This window comes from Podarcis muralis, chromosome 8 (genome assembly GCF_964188315.1).
Source record: "Podarcis muralis chromosome 8, rPodMur119.hap1.1, whole genome shotgun sequence".
Classification (NCBI taxonomy): Eukaryota; Metazoa; Chordata; class Lepidosauria; order Squamata; family Lacertidae; genus Podarcis; species Podarcis muralis.
Genome location: NC_135662.1, coordinates 57,968,452 through 57,989,892, shown reverse-complemented (window position 1 = coordinate 57,989,892; position 21,441 = coordinate 57,968,452). Strand labels below are relative to the sequence as shown.

Sequence of the window (21,441 nt, the reverse complement as noted above, 5' to 3'; positions counted from 1 at the left end):
CGGCCGAACCTTGGGAGAGGGTGGCCCTGGACTTTGTCACGGATCTGCCCAGCTCGAGGGGCAAGACGGCAGTGCTGGTGGTGGTGGACTTGTTCTCCAAGATGGCACATTTCATTCCGTGTGCGAAGGTGGCCACGGCGGAACAAACCGCCAAACTGTTCATAGACCACGTGTTCAAGGTTCACGGTCTGCCACGGTCTATTCTGTCCGACCGGGGGCGGCAGTTCATCTCAAATTTCTGGCAGCGGCTGATGGGCTTCCTGAACGTCAAGATCAACCTGGCGTCGGCGAGACACCCGCAAACCAACGGGCAAGCAGAGCGGGTCAATGCCATCATGCAGCAGTACTTGAGGTGTTATGCAAATCAACAGCCTGCGACATGGGTGGATTACCTGCCGCTCGCCGAGTTCGCTTACAACAACACGAAGCACGTGTCCACGGGGGTCACACCGTTCTTCGCCAACAACGGGAGGCACCCCAGAACCTTCCCGGGACTGGAAAGGCTGGGGGAAGGGGAGCCGCAGACGGCAGATGCGTTCGCGTCGGAACTGCAGGAAGTCCACGATCAGCTGCGGCGCCACCTGGAACTGGCCAAGCACGCATACAAGGTACAAGCGGACAAACGCAGAAGGGTTGGCGAAGAGCTACACGTGGGGGACTGGGTCTGGTTAGCAGCCCACGCAGTGCCGGCCAGGTCGTTGGCCAAGAAGAAACTAGGGCATAAGCAACTGGGGCCCTATCAAGTCGAAGAGCAGGTCAACCCGGTGGCCTTCAGGCTGGCGCTTCCGGAGGGTTCCAGAATGCATCCGGTATTCCACAGATCGGTGCTCACTCCCTACAAGGCACCGCACAGGTTTCAGGAACCCGGAACGGCGCAGAGTCCGGCCAGAGACAGACCAGGGCACGCAGCAGTGGCACAGAAGGAGCGCATCAACGAAGTCACAGAGATTTTGGATTCCAGATGGGGGGAAGAAGGGGTAGAATACTTTCTCGCCAGGGAGGGCACCCCGGCCAGTGCGAACAGTTGGGTGCCGGACTACGCCTTGGACGAACCTCTGCTCAAAGACGAGTTTCATGCCCTCTTCCCACATAGACCGATGCCAGCAGACTTTTTCGACGACTGGCTTTTCACACCCACGCTTTCGGGCAGCACGTTCCGGGGGTTCGACTCGGACGAGGACCCGATACGAGACGTCCGTTCCCCGGAGGGGTCGCCTTCGGGATCTGCCTCAGAACCCTCGTATTGGTGGGACGACAAACCAGAGGAACAGTGGCGCAGGAAGTGGCAAGAAGCTCCAGGCCGAGCAACGCCGCCTGGAGGAAGCGAGGGAGAGACGGACATGGACATTTTCGGGGACGATCCAGGTTTCGAGCACGGCGGCACAGAGATGGAAGCAGAGGTGACCGTCGTCGACGAGAGAAGGGAGGAAGAACCGGAAGACTTCGGAGGGAGGCCCGCTACGGGAACCGAACGGTACCCGACATTCGTCTCCTTGACGCAGCAGCACCCAGCTCCAGCACCGGAAGGAGGGGAAGGGGGAGTGGGGGGCTTCGAGGGGGGGATGGATGTCAGGGGTTCAGGAGCAGAGGCAAGGGCAAGGAAGGAAACAGAGAGCGAAGGGGAGGAGGCAGAAGAAAGGATGAGCGATGACGACGACCCGAGATCTCCGAGTCTCTCCAGTGAGTCGGAGGATTCACAGAAAGGAGCACCAGTGGCCAAGGCAAGGGGGGAGTTTAGGGGGGCACCCCAGGGAGATAGAGCCAGAGGGGAATCAGAGGAGAGCAGTTGGAGATCGGGTCCAGCGTCACCGCCAGAGAACAGGGAAGAGGAAAGGAGCCAGGGGGCAAGCGCTGGCAGCTCACAGCAGGAGGGAGGGCACGAGTCAGGGGTGGCCACACCTCCATCTGGGAGCGAAGAAACGGTTAGACGGAAGGTGGAAGGTTGGGCGCGCGCGCCAAGTTCAAATGCACAGGAAGGAGGCGCAGTAGGCAGCCCGGAAAGAGAGCCGGGTCCTAAAGCCCGGCGCAAGGAGACAGGAGAGTCCGGGGGGTCAGCGTCCGAAGAATCCCGGAAGGAAGAGACCCAGGGGGGCAGAGGGACCCAGAGAAGAACAGTCAGGCGGAAAAGGTGGAGCAGGGCTAGGATATTAAGTTGGTGTACGAGGGGCGGAGATTCAGACGGAGCTTCGCCGATCTAGCTACTAGACGTAGGGTTGCACGCAGCAGCTTGAGAATGGAAACTGTAACTCAATAAAGACTTTTACTTAATGACCGTTGGCTAGCGTGATCCTCTGTGAGCTAGGATCTTGAAGCAACCCTGACAAGAGGCATTAAACATGAACGCTTAAAATCTGCACAAGGATCCAGAGGATAGGGTTCACTCGTGATACTGTAAAAACAAAAGCACTTCCATCAAGGGGTATTTCTTAGATGCCAGTTTCAAAACTTGAATCAATGTAGACATCTGTTTTTCCTCTAGAAGGAAGACTAGCCTGGTGTCCTTGGAGGCTTCAAGTAGAGGTTGAATGGCCAACTGTCATGTATGATCTAGTTGAGATCCCTGTACTGCAGGGAGATGGACTAGATGCCCCTTCCAATTCTATAAGTCTATTATTCCTCTGGCCCTGTTGCTGCCACCACACCAATTTCCCTCTGATTTACTGCTACCATTGACACCACCACCACTTTTTCTAGCCTAACAAAGATGATACAGATTCACAGCAGCTGCATGTATACACACACAAACAAACAAACACCAGGTTTGAAACACGTTGATAAACCATAATGAAAAGCTGCCATGAAATTCAAAAGCTCCAAACCTATTAACATCTCCAAGATTCCCATGCTGTCCTCACTGGTCCAATGCAATCATAAAGAGGCCAACAATAATAGCTCTTCTTTTATTACATTCCACGCACTCTAGAGACCTATTCCACAAATGGTGTTGCTGTCCTAATCAAATGACCATGGGATTTAACTAATCATAGTTTCAGGCTCCTATGATTTTCATCATTATATTGCTTCATGCTTGTAATCTGGCCGAGGATTACATCATTCTCCATTACGAAGATTGAAAGATACCCATCCTGAACGTGACAGCATTTATCCTGTTATTCATCCTATTGACTTCACACACATAGTTCAATTCCTTACAGAATTTGATATTTTGATAGGGGGTGGTTTATTTGAAACTTGAGTGCCATAATACTATTTGTATTCAGAACAGCTCAAATGCAAAACAGGAACATTTTGCATAAATCTAATGCTGGTTTGCAGTTTATTTTATACCCATCCATGTGGCCAGTATGAAAGTTCTAGTACTCAATAGCTAAGCTTTTGCTTGAATAGTACAGTGCTGCAATATTCAATGACCATTATTGAATAAGGTTCTAAAAAGGTTACAGAAACCAGAAAACGGAACTTAGGTATTCCAATGCCAGCTGTATTCAAAGGTCTGTGTTCCTTCACTGATGGCAGTCTTAGTACATTAGCCAATGAAACAGTTTACCAATAACAGGAAAAAGATGGTTATGACAGCAGTGGAAAACCACAAGAGAAATGAGCCATAACTTTACTGCAAACCTATTTTCATTATGAGTCCCTTGTTCAAAGCTTGCAGCTTACCTGGTCCAGTGGGACCTCAGTTTGAGTGTCTTCATCTTCCTGGACTTCCACAGCCCCCCTCATTTCCGATCGCTTTTTGCCAGCCTTGTAAACTCCTTCCTCCTCTGGAATTGGAAAGAAGAAGAGTCCAACTGTGACACTGTGTGGCAAAATTAGTGAACTGCACTCAAGGGCAGCCTGGAAAAGGTTTCCCATTCTTCACAGGTGTTTACTCTTACAGATTTAAGACATGCACCCATTGGTTTTGCTTTGGCTTTATAAGAGCACCATCATTCTTACATGGAAAGAGAACGAAAATAACCACTGGAAGGAATTTAATGTTGTGCTCTTCTAATTGTTCCATCAGCACAAGCATTATTGCTTGCTGGATGGAACAATTCCCCCCCCCTTTCTCCCCCCCCCCTGCCCCCATGCACTGTTCTGAGAGTTCTCCTGACCCTCTGGAGAAGATTTGGGGGTGCCACAGGGCACACAGAAGAGGAGGAGAGAAAGCCCTGTTGTCCTAGTGGGAGCCTTTACATGAGTTTCCCACAAGCTTTCCACTAGCACGCTGGGTTAGTTGAATCTGGGCTTTAGGCTAATGCTTTGTCAAAAGTTGCACTAGCTCAATTCTGAGCTATAATAATAATAATAATAATAATAATAATAATAATAATAATAATAATTTATTATTTATACCCCACCCATCTGGCTGAGTTTCCCCAGCCACTCTGGGCGGCTCCCAATCAAGTGTTAAAAACAGTACAGCGTTAAATATTAAAAACTTCCCTGAACAGGGCTGCCTTCAAAGCAACTAAATATCAAACACGCTTATAAAGGAAAACATAGCACACACGTTTCACAAAATAGATGTTAACAAAACCCTCAAGTTGTTTTTTGTCAACAAAGCTTTACTCATTAGATTTCTTTCAGCACGGATAACAACTGGTACTGTGCTACGTCCACCGTGGTTTAAGACAGTTATAAGGAAAATCTGCCAAGAACTACTCAAAAATCAATTTCATTCATTTCAAGTGAAAAGAAATTGTATGATATTATTATATATTTTTATAGATTCAAATAATTATTAAATCACAGAAATGGGATAACTATAATATATATGAAGGAAGTCTTCAGGCTAAGAAGACAAATATTACATAGCGTGGTGGAGAAGAAGAAAGCAATAAATGTGTCACCAACCCAAACTTGGCTAACCCAAGTTTAGAAAGGAGATGTATTCGCAAATAGGAACACTGATCATTGTTTCTGGCTTTTGAACACAGTGGGAAAACATGAGAGGGCCTTCTCAGTGGCTGCACACAATCTGAAACTCCTTTCTCAGAGAGACATAAAGTACTAGCAGTTCATGCAACTTTCTGCATTTTTTCAACTGGTATTTTAAATTGGCTTGCCATGCATTTCTGCCTTTTGAATTAAATATTCCTGAATGTAAAGTTTTAAACATGCAGGGGAAGACAACATGCAAATAGAAGAGTAACTTTATATACTGCCTCACTCTATCCTGTGGGGAAAAATCAGATGACTGTATTAATCACCTGCTACAAAACACAAGGCAGTAGCCTAGACAAGGGATAGTCAATGCATAGAAGAGGAGAAAGGGTGGAAGTTGGCTGCAGATGTGGAAGCAGCAGCTGGAATTCAGCAAACGGGACTGTCCAGCACCTTTCTGCTAGAGTCCTGTGAGTGCAGAAAGCATGGGAACATGGAAAGAACCGTTTGGAAGCTGGTGTGTTGCACAGCTTCCTATGCTAATGTCTAGGGGGGGAAATCGGGACTCCTGCGTCTCTGAAACTACTGAAAGACATTTCTCTGCTTTATCCAGCTCAGTATCTCCATTCCAATTGACAGAACCTCGTTGATACACATTGATAAATAAGAAAATTACATGACTATATTAAATAGCAAATGAGTTATAAATTCCAACAACTAATAAGAAATCAATATACTTTAAATAATAAAACACAGAAAATTAATGTTTCCTGCATACGTTCCCCTCCTAGGCAGTCCTAACAATAAAAAAAAATTATTGCAGTACAAATGGTAGTATTATGCATAGCCATTTAATACATTTCAAATTTGAAACTGATTGAAGTTCAGCATTAGGGAGAAAATAATCATGGTAATAACAGTCTGCCCTGAATATTTTATGGAAATCAGGGACATTTACAGAGCTGTAAGCTCTGTATCTAAGTTAATGTAACTACAAAAAAATATTTAATGTCATTTACCAGATGCTGCCTCATAAAGCAAAAAAACAAAACAAACCCATAATAAACGCATTGTTCATTACATCCAACAAATACCCAAAAGGGATGAAGAGGATACAGGATTGTTTTCTAATCTTCACCCAAACAAAACACCAAAAAACTGGCATTGTTGCAGGAATCCATTTTAAAATGTCTCAAGAGAATTATAAATCTCTCAGGGGAAGGGAACATTTTTGTGTACAAAACAGAGGCCTCTGCTATGTTCCCTCACAGAAAACAGGAGGAGGAAGAGACATATTTTAAGGGGCAACATAACAGAAATGAAATAAAAACTGATGACAAGGAAGCAGAACCATTTTCAAAATCCGTTTCCTGATAATAATGAGCTCATTCCATTCTGCCATAGGCATGGCACTCACACACCGAATCAGTAACAATCAAGCCCTATGTACATTTACTCAGAAATAAGTTCCATGGAGTTTAATGAGTCTTAGCAGCCAAGAGCAGAGACAGGAAGTTATGTTGCTGTTGTTATATAAAAGTGTGAATTATTGCTGAACTGGTAATCTGGAACTTGAGCTGGTATAAAGAGACATGGCATAGCTGAGTTGGCATAGGCAAGCCTGGCGTAAATGAGACATGGCCTCTCTGCATATATGTTATGAAGGATTAGAGAAATTGAGTAATCCTAAAGGGACAGGCTGCCCTGAGTGCTCACTGGAAGGACAGATTGTGAAGATGAGGCTTCGATATTTGGCCACCTCATGAGAAGAGAAGACTCCCTGGAAAAGAATCTGATGTTGGGAAAGATTGAGGGCACAAGGAGAAAGGGACGACAGAGGACGAGATGGTTGGATAGTGTTCTCGAAGCTACCAGCATGAGTTTGACCAAACTGCGGGAGGCAGTGGAAGACAGGAGTGCCTGGCGTGCTCTGGTCCATGGGGTCACGAAGAGTCGGACATGACTAAACGACTAAACAGCAACAAAGGGACAGGCTAGAGGCAAGCCAGAACCGTACCACAGGTATTATTAATTCTTTAATATGCACACCAACAACCATGGCAGAGTGTTAATTTTCAGTGATTCAATATGTCATGTTTATATGTTGAGTTCACTTTTATAAGAATAGCTGGGGAACAACGCCTTGTGATAATGTTTTCCTGGAAAATAAATTACTATGCACCATAAACCAGAGGGCCCAAAGGTATGGCTGTTTGACTGTGCTGTTACCCTATCGTCATTCTGCTTGTAGCAATGGTAATGATCCCAAACTATTAGGTTGCAAAGAATACATCTTATGAAGCAGAACTCCATTCTCTGTTTCAGAGAGATGGAACAGCGCAGCAAAAATTGTTGACGACAACAGTAAGATAATGGAAACCAGAGACCGGTGAGATAATGGAAAAGGTCTTCAGAACATGAGAAAATGGTTCCAGTAAGGGTCAAAGACTCTAAAACTGTAACATACAGAGGTGGTACCAGAATGTGGTTTTCATAATATACCATCTATGTTCCATAACATTATGGAACTTTATGTATTTCGCATAATGACTTGAATCAGCCTGTCCATTCTTTTGCTGCCGCCTTCTAGAAAAAGCAGGTCGTTCTGTTTAAAGGCTTCTCAAACCTCCATTCAGAGGCTGTAATATATATTGCAAGCCAGGACCAAATAGGTGGAGGCAATTTTTGTTCTTTCTTGTCACACCTAATGAGAATATCCATTTGCAAGTATTTCTCATCAATGCATGCATGCTCCACATAGATAGATGTCAACTCTCGAAAATTACTGCCAAAATTCCTCTAAATACTTATGCATTACCATTCGTCTTTCAGAAGAATACCTATCAACTTCTCAGCATGAAGAATACATAGAGACATTAAAACCTCAATTTGTATAGCAAACCAAGCCAAACTGATATTCCAGGTAACTATTACCTTGCAGGTAGTAAAACCCTCATTTCAAAGAACTTGTGGGGGAGGGGAATAGTTTCAGCCCCAAGCTAGTCACAAATTGTTACACATCCTTCTCAGAAAAATAAAAGGGACATTTTATCACCTGCTGAATAACCTCTCCAATTAAAGTTATTTAATTTTTCCTTTAAAAAAACAAAAGAGACTGCTAGCACACAATATTTAAAAACTGGATGCAGGGATTAACCGGCCCTGCCTAAAACAGTAAGACTCTTTGAAATACAAGAAAGGACTCTATCATATGAGAAATACAACAGTGGGGTTTTTTTTCTCTATAGAAAGTCACAATAACGTTTTAGAACTGATTATTACAGAACCACAGGTGGGCCATTTGGCAGAAAAGTCACAATAAGGCATAGGATGTTAGATAACATTTGATATATTGTCTCCACATTTGCAGAGATATATGAAAGAGAACTGTTTTTCAGTGGCTCTCAATCTTTCCAGAGGATACCTCCCAGAAGATGGTGCTGGGAAACTGCTGTTCCACTAGTGGCTACTGGGGAACAGGGTTCCACAAAGACCAATCTTAGGTTATCTACCCATATGCATCTGCCTAAGCCTTAAGGTGAATACCGATCTTGATTGGTAGGCATATAGATAGGCAGATCTATATGTAAACACTATGAGAAATTATCTAGAGGCTTGGGATGCTGATGTGTCATTAGTTTGCTTATGACACTGAGATCTACCTTTTGTTTCTATCTTCTGATCTTAGGGAAGTACAGGCACTCATGTCCTGAATCAATGTTTAGAATCAGTCATGGCTTGGTGAATAAACTGAAACTTAAATCCAGGCATGACTACAGTGCTCTGGTCCTCAGTGGGGTTGCACTGCTGGTGAAAAACAAAATACAGGTAGTGCTCCTGGAGCAGGCATTGTCCCTGGATGACCTGACCATGGCAATGGCCAGGAGTACATTTTACCAGGTATGTGTCACTCTACAACTGCACTGGTACCTAGAGAAATCAGACACACATCCAAACAGTGTTAGGGAAAGAATTAACTAACAGTCCTTGCCCTTGGCCTCAGCAGTAAAACATATGAGGGTTGTTATTTGGTTAATTTTGGCATTCTGGTTCAGTTTAAGCTGCTTAATCATTTGGTTGGTGTAGCCATTTGTTCTGCAATGCTTGAGTAGCAGTCATAGCTCAATGGCAGGGCAAATTCCTTACATGAAGAAGACCCCAGGTATCAAACTCCTGGAAGAGGGGTATAATGTTTTCCTTGGAAGTCTACAAAGGAAATTTGGAGGCTCATTCTACCTGCTGATAGGGTTGAACAACAATGGGCCCACAATCCTGGACTGTTCTTGAGAACAAATCAGTACGGGCCTGGATTAGAGAACAAAGTTTGATTTAGTGATCACATTGAGGCATCTCTTGTAGAGGTGAGGGAATACCTTTGGCACAGCCAAGGAAAATTGAAACTGTACCGCTGGCTGGCTCCACATTTTATTCTGGGTCAGGGTTAAGGCAGATGACTTTAAGGAGTAGGGCAGCAATTGACACCTTTCCTTCCTGGAAATTGTGGTCTCACAGGAAGGTTAGGAATAGCTAAGGTTAGTGGATAGCTAAGGTTGACTGTTAATCACTTTTGCAGATCTTCAAAAGTCATGGTCAAGCCTACTCCAGTATTTTGTCCCTTGTCTCCATTCTGGATAGCAGGACAAGGGACAAGTTACATATTAAAAAGAAGTTTTAATTAAAAAGGCTCAGTGGTAAACCAGCGCACATATTTCAACTTCAGAAAAATGGTTCAAAGGAATGCAGGATTCAGTTAATTTAAAACTTCTCCACAACATTATACTTAACACTTCCCAGCTAAATTCATCAGGTGCCTACATGATTAATTTTGAAGCACCAATTAATTTATGTTCACTCAAGTTGTTGCTGGCATTTAATTAGAGTTTAGCTTTCATGTTCTTTATCTCTGTTGTTGTTGGCTGATGAATTAGCTTTTGCTTTTTAGCTCAGGGGGTTGGGGGTCATTATTGTAGTAGATTATTTTATTGTTTCATGTGAGCTGCCTTGGAGACTTAGATGCGGTGTAAAGCCAGGGGATTAACATCTTAAAAGAATTTTTTATTCCTACCATGAATTTGCCAATCTCCCACATTGCTCCTCCCTAGTAATGTGTGGCAAAAACAAACCATGACCTCTGTTTTAGTATTACATCTAAACCAGGGATTGAGATTTGTTTCACGCAAAAGAAAACACCATCTGTAAGACAAGAACAATCCTTACCTTTCTGACCGCAGTTTGCTTGAACCAAAACAAAACAATATCCCAGGTTCAGAAGTGACTGTGGTTTGTTTCTTAGTAAACCATTAATTGTGGTTTATTGTGATGTGTGAACTGGGCCATAGGAATTATTTATGTGCACAGTAGGGATGGGATGGGGAATCTGTGGCCCTCCAGGTGTTGCTGGACTACAATTCCCATAATTCCTGAGGCATTGGCCATGCTGGCTGGGGCTGATGGGAGTTGGAGTCCAACAACATCTAGAAGACCACATGTTCCTCATCCCTGGTGTTCAGGACTGCAGGGCCTGTGCTAACTTATGGAATGTTCAGAAGCAGCAGAAACACTCATGGCTCAAGAATATGTACAAATGCCTATTAATTCAGCTTCAGGACAATGCTTGTAACATTTTGGCAAAAAACAGTCCCTCAACACTTCTGAACTGCTGCCCTGATGAAGGCCCAATGCACACCATAGTCTCTGCAGCAATTGACTAATTAGGATTCTTCATTGTTCTCTTTCCTCTGTTAAGTGTATAGTAACAGAACTAGGTGACTAGGAAAGTGGCATGTGGCCTTCACAGAAGACAGGATCTTGTCAGCACAAATTAATGTTGGGTGCTATGATCTGCATAGAGTATGGATTCATTTTACTCAAGATATAATCCATCTTTCTTTCTTTTTCTCTTTTGAATAAAGTGAACCAAGGCTGGGCTGGGGATATCCCCTACAGATTCTTAGGCTGTGATAGATGATAGATAGATGATAGATAGATGATAGATAGATAGATAGATAGATGATAGTCTGACTCTATTATGTATTTTTTGCCCCTTAAAAGAGCTTATTGAGAAACTGGTTTCATTCCGAAGATAAAAGCTCATTGAGGATTGATTCTTTCTGCATTACCCTGCTGTATGTCCATTTAAAAACGGATGTAGGCAGCCCCAGGAGGTGGTACCCACACCTGCACAATGACATTTCAGTCTGAAATCACCGCTTCCTCCTTCATTTACCTGGGGCATGTGCAGGAAGCAAAAGTCGTGAACAGCCTAATCAATGGAAGGGATTTAAAATGGAAAGCAACCCTGTCCTTTCCCAACGGGGTGTATTTCATGGACAGGCTTTCCTGATAGTTGGGGGAAAACATTTTTAAAAATATGAATCTTTAAGTTAAGAGGGCCATGTCTGGAAACAGTAATCTTTAGCAAAATTCATACTCGCTCACAATAAAAGCACAAGAGTCACAAATAGTAAAGGCAGCCAAACTTTAAGATTTGGCCACAGTTCTTGTTACTCCTTAAAATAGTGTCTTCAGGTACTTACCATTTTCTGGGGGAACATGAGATCTGGTCACGGCTTTTATGTTTTCTTTTGATTTAGCAGGTTTTTTAATATCTTGATTCTGTACGTGCTTTTCCTTTCTCTTTGGAGGTTGAGGAGAGGACACTGTTTCTGCTGTGTCAGTAGATTTGGACTGGTGGTTTCATCACAAAAAGGAGAAGGAGACTATTTAATCTGTGAAAACTTAAAACAGAACTTTACATAGGCTGCAATCATATATACCAGGAATGTCCAACAGGTTGATTGCGATCTACTGGTCCGTGGTCCCCGACCCCCCAAAAAAAGCTCAACAACCTCAACAACTTTGGTAGATCACTGTCAGTTTTTTATAGTGGGAATAGATCACAGTCTCTGGAAAGTTGGACATGCCTGATATATACACACCTATGGACCTGGCACTGTGGGTTAAACCACTGAGCCTAGGACTTGCCGATCAGAAGGTCGGCGGTTTGAATCCCCGCGATGGGGTGAGTTCCTGTTGCTCGGTCCCTGCTCCTGCCAACCTAGCAGTTTGAAAGCACGTCAAAGTGCAAGTAGATAAATAGGTACCGCTCCAGCGGGAAGGTAAACGGCGTTTCCGTGCGCTGCTCTGGTTTGCCAGAAGTGGCTTAGTCATGCTGGCCACACGACCCGGAAGCTGTACACCGGCTCCCTCAGCCAATAAAGCGAGATGAGCACTGCAACCCCAGAGTCGGTCACAACTGGACCTGATGGTCAGGGGTCCCTTTACCATTCAGGTACCTATGGACCTGAAAGTAAGCCCCCATCAATTTCAATGGGGCTTAGTTTTAACAAGACATTAACAGGATTGCACTGCAAGCATCCTTTTCAAATCAAGTGCACACATACAAAATCAGTTTTATCAATATTCCCAAACTGGAATCTTGCCAAGAGCATGCTTTGGATTTAAGGTTGGAAAGTAATATATTTGATGACAGAGGCATTGTTTCATACAATTTTGCAGGTTACAAACATGGAAAGGAAGTAAGAAGCTCAAGTCTCTTAAACTTCTTCTCTTTGTACTTTTCTTTTGTATCCAAAGAATGCTTGTGTAGACGCACAACAGAAAATGACATCTTATCTGATAGAGTTAAGCAAGCTGCTTAACCATGAAACATATATTACTTCTGAATACTTACACTCCCCTTAGACTTTCCAGATCCACCAATAGGAGGTAGTGAAGATGATTTTGAGCTGCAGGAAACAATAATGGTATTTCAGGTTTAAAACACTTGGAATGTTCTCAACATCATGAATTATTATGCTGAAACAGCCTATCTATTGCCAACAAACATAATGTCTTTATAAGGGTCTTCTAGACGGTCACTATTTCCAAGTGCGATTCAATCATGTGCTGGCAAATCCAGGTTGCACAATCAAAGTCAGTTTGGTGCTCTTGCTTAACAAACCCACTTCCTCCAAAATGGACTTTCTGCATTAAGGAAAGTGAGAGGCAAATGCACTGCAAAGTGTGGGTAACAAATTGACTAAAGTAATGCTGGATAACGTCCACCCAAACAAATCAGAATGGATGCTAAATAAACAGAGAACACAATTTAACCACTGCACAAACTTTCTGCAGATGAATCATGATGAATGCTCAAAAACAGGTCAACTGGAACAACCCAAGGTATTTAGAAGCAAATGATTTTGTGGTATATTTTGCAATTGTCATACATAGGAAGGACCCTATACAATATAAGAAATTACTGAAAAGCTAGAAACCATTTCAGATATTCACAAGCCATAGTCGTCATCTCAAAGACCAACTGCAGAGGAAGCAGTTACATGCAGTTACATACAATGCCCTTTTATTTGTGGTCTAATAAAACACTTGTGAAAGACAGTAACTTTTGCAACTGGGCCAAAATAAATTTGCTCAAGAGGCTATGAAAAACTAGGAATGGAAAACTCCTCAAGTGAGAACCGTTGACTTTACCAGTTTATTCAAACAGGAGCTCTGATCTATCACTGTGTGAAGAAGGTTAGAATGAATTAAGGTAGCTTTAGGGTATCTTTGCTCTGTCAAATGAAGCAAAACCCTTCTTTATCCTCCTAACCTGTTGCTTTGGGTCTAATTCACTATATGCTTTTGTCTGTGCAAGTAATCATAACTTAGATGCTCATATAAACAAGCAAAACATGTGAACTAGGCAATAAAAGAGACAGATATCAGCAGCAATTGCAGCTGCACTGTGTAACTTCTTTTCACCTATAGAACCCAAAAGTTACAAAAATCCCATCCATGTCAAAAAATGGGCTTAGCTGCAGTACACACCTGTATTCAGGACACTGCATTGTCATAATTCATGTTCATAAATATGGCTAGTACAAAAACCCATTAAACTTACCCATACGATCTCCTCATGGTGGACTTGGTGAACAGCAATTCACTATAGGGCAACTTCTTAAATTTGTCTCTGCCAACCGCTACGTAAAACTGCCCATTTTCCAAATCCATCCCACTCTCGACAGGTTTTCCATCTAAAGTGTAGAGCCTGTAAGATATATGAGCACTTTCCTTTAGCAACTGAAATAAATAATCCACACCCTTCAAAGAGTGAACTAATCACTGAGAAGTTTAGTGGTACAGTGTGAGCCCTCTTCCAGAAGAGAAAAGAATTTGCCCTTGGAGCCCACTTTGCCCCATCAGTGGAACAATGTCAACTAAACTGGAAGGAATTGTCTGAAGAACCACTAGCAGGGCTCCCACCAGTTGTGTGTTAGGAACACAGAAAGCTGCCTTATACTGCATCAGACCAATGAGTCTGTCATGCCAACTGGCAGTGGTTTCTCCAGGGTTTCAGACAGGGCTCTTTCTGAGCCCTACCTGAGTTTGGTCCCAAGTTGTAGAGGAAACAAGCCTAATACAATATGTCTTTTCCAATGCCTCTCCATGTAAGCTTTATCAGTACTCGCTTTGTCCTTTTTCTTAGAAACAGTGACAACGCTTCTTGTTTTTAACAACAGTTTTTGAAATTGGGGTGAGCTGTTTCTTTAAAAACATTTCTCAGTTGATTAATATTTAAATCTCTAAGCTCAGTCAGACTGTTGGCTTTGAGGGGCGAGGGATTGCTAAATGCATATATTGCTGATCTAATAATAATAATAATAATAATAATAATAATAATAATAATAATAATAGATTTTATTTATATCCCGCCCTCCCCAGCCGAAGCCAGGCTCACTCTCTATAACTCTGAATTTTCAGGTTTCCTAGAATACTTTTTTGGGGAGGGGCATGTTCTATCATCTGCAGAAACCAAACTTAGCATTTTGCAACCACTTACGTTATACCAAACAAAAAGGCAAATCTACCAGCATCTCTTAAATATCCTGGGAAGCTCTGTTCCGCACCTGCACCACTAATAAGAGCCACTAGATGGGATGGAAAGCCAGTTCATATAGTGTGCTTTAAAATGCTGATGGGAAATCAGTGTAGTTAATTATTCAGCAGTCTACTGGTCAAAACCTCAAAGAATTCAGCAAGTGTAAGCCCCCTTAAAGGAAACATCACACTTTTAAGTACTTGAGCTCAGAGTGCAGCAATTCTTCCACATAGCTCCATACTGATCATTGATTGTGTTGTCCACTTAAACTTTGCAATGTGCTCCTCAGATCAGAAAAGCTCTGAGTTTATTAAGAAAAAATACTGACACCAACACAAATTGCCAACAAAACCCATTTAGAACTGGCCAGATTTTGAGACATTCTAACTTATTTGTTAAAATGTGCACGTCTGCTTGAATTTCCCATAGCCATAGCATGTAGCTAAACTACTGTTTGACATGCAGTCACAGAGCATTCACTATACTAGTAACCCTTGGGGGTGTTTCCCATATTGAAATGTTAGCTGATGGAAATGAACCCGAATGTCACTTATAAGATTAAAAAAAAAACTGTGACATGAAGAAATTTATTTATTTATTTCACAAAATTTCTAGATGACCCTTCAACACAGACAAGTGATCACAAGGCACTTTCCAATTAGTATAAAACAACATTAAATAATTCAACAGTAAAATGCAATCATTAAACCCAATCATTGGCAAGACACAACAGTACAGGATAAACTTCTGAAGTTATTAGAAAACCTCACTAATTTCCACCCTGAATTCGGTAGTGGGCATTACTTCTTTCTTTCTTTTTTAAGCAGAGAAAAGGGGAATTGGCCTTCACCAATTTTGCTGAAAGTTTAAAGTGAAGTTTTACACAAGGTAGGTTGTGATGGCAGCCATATTTTCAGTGAGTCTGCATAGTACAGTGGTGCCCCGCAAGATGAATGCCTCGCAAGACGAAAAACTCGCTAGACGAAAGGGTTTTCCGTTTTTTGAGTCATTCCGCAAGACGAATTTCCCTATGGGCTTGCTTCGCAAGACAAAACGTCTTGTGAGTTCTTGCGAGTTTGTTTCCTTTTTCTTAAAGCCGCTAAGCCGTTAATAGCCGCTAAGCCGTTAATAGCCGCTAAGCCGCTAATAGCCGTGCTTCGCAAGACGAAAACACAGCAAGACGAAGAGACTCGCGGAACGGATTAATTTCGTCTTGCGAGGCATCACTGTATAGGAGTGAGAGTGTTGGACCAAATCACCAGTTGGCCATGAAGCTTAATTGACAGCCTTAGAGCCAGTCCCTTACTCTCAGCCTGATGTACACAGCCATGAGCTCCTTGAAATAAACATGTGAATCATAGTGAGTGAGTGAGTGAGTGAGTGAGTGAGTGAGTGAGTGAGTGAATGAAGTCTGTAGCAAGTGAGACAGAAGACCTGTTTGTTCGAATGAGATTAGACAAGTAGGTAAGATTTTAGACAAGTATATTGGTGCAGAGGTAATACACCATACACTTGTTATACTGCAAGCAGAGGTTTCCGTTTTTATTCAGCTTATGCAAAACTCTCTCACATGAGCAACCAGTTACCACTAATTCCCAATGTTGCCACAGTCAGGGACCACCCATCACTGGAGCAGTCACCATAAACAGGGTGATGCAGCGCACCAGCCATGACTCAAGCAAACATAAACACGCATTTCCCATGCTGTGATTTTTATCACAGATGTGACTGATAAGCATTCTTCTATTAACTAAAATTATAACTGAGGGAACGGCCCTTAGACACTGGAGTTCACATGGTCAAATGGAGCTTGTGTGCATAGGGGAAGGTTCCTTGGGAATTACAACTTCTGCAGCCCAATCTAAACAGGTCCTCTGCTTCAGGCGGAAGTGGCTATAGGCATGCGCAAACTACAGTGATGTGCTTAGAGCTGTCAGGCTAGAACATCACATCCACTTGTCAAATTTGGCCTGCAAGGGAGCAGGGAAATGAGAATCTGGTCCGCCAGCCAGATGCAGTTCTTCACCCCTGCTCAGTGCTATACAGGGTCTGCCTGCCCATTAACCTCTCTGAAGCACCAGAAATGTTGCATCAATGGACAGTGTGGTGGGGCAGTAGCATTAACCTGACTGAAATATACTCAGAGTCGCAAAGTGATTTCATGCTCTTTATTCAGCTCATAGTGGTGAGGAGGAATGAATTAATGTCTGAGGGGTCTGCTTTATATACATTATTTACACAATGGGCTGCACATGATTGGCTAATTCTGGAATTCTACTGTAAGCCAATCAGGTTGCGGATTCACTTCTATCTGGAGCATGATTGGGTGGTTCCTGCCAACCAATCATACTGCTGCATTGTTCTAAGACCAATCAGACTGCTGCATTCTGAATCCTATTGTTCTAGGACCAATCAGACTGCTGCCTTTTGGATCCTATTGTTCTAGGACCAATCAGACTGCTGCAGTTTGGATCCTATTCAATTCAGTACATAACACCCCTCCCCTCTAAGTTCCAGTCCTGCCCGGGAGGTCGCATTCATAGTCCTCAAGGTATGCCGGCGGCCTACGTGTGCGTTGCGGCCTGGGGTGTTCCCTGGTCTGGGGTTCAGGTTCTGGCTCGCGTTCCAAGGATGCTGGCTGTGATGGGGCTGTTTGGTCTGGTGCAACATGCTCGCTCAGTCGTAGTTCTGGTTCCGGTGTCCTTTCGGCCTCACGGGTCCTCTCTGTATTTACTGATTCTGCCTCTCCTGCTTGCCCTTGCTGCTCTATGGGCCTCACTGCCCCACTGTTCCCTTGGGACTCCTTTGACCTGTCCTCCTCCTCCTGGTTTTCTCCCGGGAATCGTCGCCGTATCTGGTCGCAGTGGCGGCGCCAGCATTGCCCCCCATCTGTTAGCACCTCGTACGACACGGGGCCAGTGACCCTGGTGACTGTGGCGGGTACCCATGCTGGGCCTGCCCCAAAATTCTTTGCGTACACTGGGTCCTGGGCCTCAAAGGTCCGGGGGTTCCTGCCTTCCCCCACCCCTACCTCATCCTGAGCTCTATCAGGGTGAAGGCGGTCCAATCTGATTGCAAGGCGCCGACCCATTAGTAGTTCAGCGGGGCTCCGGCCAGTCGTTGAGCTGGGGGTGCTGTGCTGTGCTAGAAGGAATGTGGCAAGGCGATACTCCCAGTCCCCTTGTGTCATGCGGCAGAGGGTGTCCTTGGTGGTCCGCACCATGCGTTCTGCTTGGCCATTGGTGGCCGGGTGGAATGGCGCTGAACGGATGTGGCGGATGGCGTTCTGCGCTGTGAAGGTTTGGAATTCTCCTGACGTAAATGCAGTCCCGTTGTCTGAGACGAGAGTGTCAGGGAGCCCGTGGGTTGCAAACAGCCTGCGTAGTACCCGGATGGCTGCGGACGTAGAAGTGGACGGTACCAGTGCGACTTCCAGCCATTTGGTGTAGGAGTCCACCACTATGAAGAATGTTTTCCCCTGAAAGGGGCCAGCGAAGTCCACATGCAGGCGTGACCATGGTGCTCGGGCGGACTCCCAGGACTGTACTGGGGCCCTTGGGGGATCTGGGCGGGATTCTTGGCAGGCCTGGCAGTGTTTGACCCAGGCCTCTATCTCTCCGTCGATCCCCGGCCACCACACATAACTCCTGGCAAGGGCTTTCATTCTTACTACCCCTGGGTATGTCTCGTGTAGGGCTGTGAGGACCCTTTTGCGGAGGGGCTGGGGAACAACGACCCTGCTTCCCCATAACAGGCACCCCTTGTGGGCTGACAGTTCATGTTTGCGGGTTGTGTAGCCGGCGAATTCTGGCCCGGGGCTGCTGCTGGGCCATCCCCTCCACACCCAGTCCAGGACCCGGGAGATGACCCTATCTTTCTTGGAATGGTGTGCGACTTCTTGTGCCTGAATGGGGCGGTCGGGAAGCAGCTCCAGGCTCATAACCTCTTGTGCAGGTGCTGGGTCGGGGCCTGTTTCCGGTAGTGGTAGCCTGCTGAGGGCGTCCGCATGGCCCATCGCCTTCCCAGGGCGGTGAATCAGTGCATACTGGTAGCTGGCAAGGAAAATTGACCACCTGAGGACGCGAGGAGACAGCACTTGGGGGGTCTGCTTTTCGGGGGCAAACAAGCCAAGCAACGGCTTGTGGTCTGTCACCACGGTGAAGGGCCGCCCGTACAGGAAATCATGGAATTTTTTTACTCCCTTCACGATTGCCAGACCCTCCTTGTCGATTTGCGAGTAGTTCCGCTCGGTTTCGTTGAGTGTCTGGGAAAAGTATGCCACTGGTACCTCTCTTCCATCTGGGAGTTGGTGTCCCAGGACAGCGCCAATGCCATAGGGTGAGGCGTCGCATGCTAGCACTACCGGCAGCCTCTCGTCGAAGTGTGCCAAGACCGAGTTTGAGACAAGCAAGTCCTTGACTGCCTGGAATGCGGCCTCCTGACGCTGGCCCCACACCCAAGGGGCCCGCTTGTCCAGGAGTCTGTGTAGGGGCTCCGCTACCGCCGCCTTGTGGGGAAGGAAGGAATGGTAAAAGTTCAATAGTCCCAAGAAGGCCTGAAGTTCAGTCTTGTTCTTGGGCGCTGGGGCATCACAAATGGCCCGTACCTTGTCCCCAGTCGGGTGGACCCCTTCTGCGTCCACCATAAATCCCAGAAAGTCCACCTGAGGCACTCCTAGTAGACATTTTTCCCGCTTCACCTTGAGACCCGCCGTCTGGAAACGGTGCAGAACGGTGCGGAGGCGGTCCTCAAACTCCTCTGGTGTGGGCCCAGCAATCAACACATCATCGAAGAAGGGGGTGACACCAGGAATCCCTTTAAGGAGAGAGTCCATTAGATTCTGGAATATGCCTGGTGCCACGCTGACCCCGAATTGCAGCCGCTTTACCCTGAACGCTCCTCTGTGTGTCACAATCGTCTGTGCCTCTGCTGTAGCCTCATCTACTGGCAGCTGTTGATATGCTTGGGCCAAGTCCAGCTTGCCAAAAATTTTCGACCCAGCCAGGGTGGCAAGGACATGGCTGACCACTGGCACTGGGTATGCATGGGCCGTGAGGGCCTTGTTTATGGTACATTTGTAGTCTGCGCAGATGCGGACCGAACCATTAGGCTTGACGGGTGTGACGATTGGAGTTTCCCAGGGGGCATTAGGCACCGGCTCCAGCACTCCTTGCTCCACGAGTCGGTCCAATTCCTCATCTATACGGGGTTTCAGGGCGAACGGGACCCGGCGGGCCTTGAGCCTGACCGGTCGTACTGCGGGGTCAAGCTGTAGAGCAATGGGGGGCCCCGTATACTGTCCCAATTTCCCATCGAAAACCCCCGGAAATTCCTTGCATATGGCGTCCACGTCCACTTGTAAGCTCATGTGGTTCACCCCGGTGATGGCTAGCCCCAGTGGTCCAAACCATGCCAATCCCAGTAAGCTAATGTAGGGGCCCTTGACCACAAGCAAGTCCAGTTGCCGCGTCCGCCCTCGGTATTGCACCCTGAAGGTCCCCACCCCCATTGTGGGGACCTTACGTTTCTGGAAGTCCCGGAGGGTGAATGGGGCTGGCCTGAGTTTGGGACCCCCAGTAGGACACAGTTTCCTTAAGGTCCTTGCCGAGATTATGGATAGAGTTGAACCCGTGTCAAGCTCCATGCGGCATGGGGCCCCCTCTATCTGTACCTCTACATAAATTTTCTCTACGTTGGGGTGGGGCAACTGGTATACCTGGAAGTCCGTGAGCTCCGTTGAGTTGCCTTGGTGCGTTGGGCCCCGGGACCTGGGGCTCTTGGATTGGTCATCTGATGCCTGGTGTCGGGTGGGCCGAGCCCGACACACCCGGGCGATGTGTCCCTATTTTCTGCACTGCCTGCACTCTGCGTTGCGGAAACGGCAGGTCCTCCTCTCGTGACTTTCTCCACAGCTTGCGCAGTTCCCTCCTTCTCGTCGAGGCAGCTGTGGTATGTGGGCTGCTTGAGTGCGCTGCTGTACTCTGTGCACCTCCTCCCTGTCGGATCCTGAGTCGTCGGTGAGGTCTTCGTGGTGGACCCTCGGTTGGGACAGCTGGCTCGGCCGTGCCTCTTGCGTTGACCTCTCGGCAGCTTCCGTTGCCAGGGCCTCCTCCAGAGCGACCTGGAACGTTAGGTTCTTCTTAGCGTAGAGGTGTCGTTGCAGCTTCTCATCCTTCAGGCCACCGACGAGGCGGTCACGAAGCATGTTCTCCAGCTCTGAGAAGTTGCAAAACCGGGCAGCTTGACGAAGAGAGGTCACAAACCCAGTTATGGTTTCCCCAGGGGCTTGCCGCTTTGCGTAGAAGGCATTTCGACAAGCCACCACTGAGGGCTGTGGCGAAAAGTGCCCCTTCAGCTGTTCCATTATTGTTTTGTATGGAACAGTAGCGACGTCTTCAGGTGCAAGGAGAGCCCGGGCGATTTCAAACGTCTCCTCTCCGCAGACACTGAAGAATATTGCCCTCTTCTTGGCGTCTTCTGCATCGGTGACCCCTTTGGCTTCTAGGAGGAAGGTGAAACGGGAGGCGTACGCTTCCCAGTCTCCAGATGCTGGGTTGAACGATGAGAAGCTGCTGTCGGTTGCCATTCTGAGTTCCTTGTGTCCCGGAGCTGAAGCCTGGATACACGGTGCGAGGCAGCGGTGCGGCAGGTGGCGGTGCTGCGATGCTGTGTGTGGCAGTCAGCTCAGCGGGATCCCACCTTCGTCGCCAGTGAAATATACTCAG

At 46.0% G+C, this 21,441-nt stretch overlaps 1 protein-coding gene across 7 annotated transcripts in view; it reads right to left on the bottom strand.

The window, feature by feature from the left end:
* DCDC2 (doublecortin domain containing 2) overlaps positions 1-21,441 on the bottom strand; it is a 59,257-nt gene that overhangs the window by 8,398 nt on the left and 29,418 nt on the right. For all 7 annotated transcript variants that reach the window (XM_028737584.2, XM_028737582.2, XM_028737583.2 and 4 more), the window contains 4 exons: positions 13,739-13,885; positions 12,527-12,581; positions 11,370-11,520; positions 3,625-3,728 (listed from right to left, as the gene is read on the bottom strand). In XM_028737584.2, coding sequence (XP_028593417.2) covers positions 3,625-3,728; positions 11,370-11,520; positions 12,527-12,581; positions 13,739-13,885 — 457 coding nt within the window. The remainder of the gene's footprint in view (positions 1-3,624; positions 3,729-11,369; positions 11,521-12,526; positions 12,582-13,738; positions 13,886-21,441) is intronic.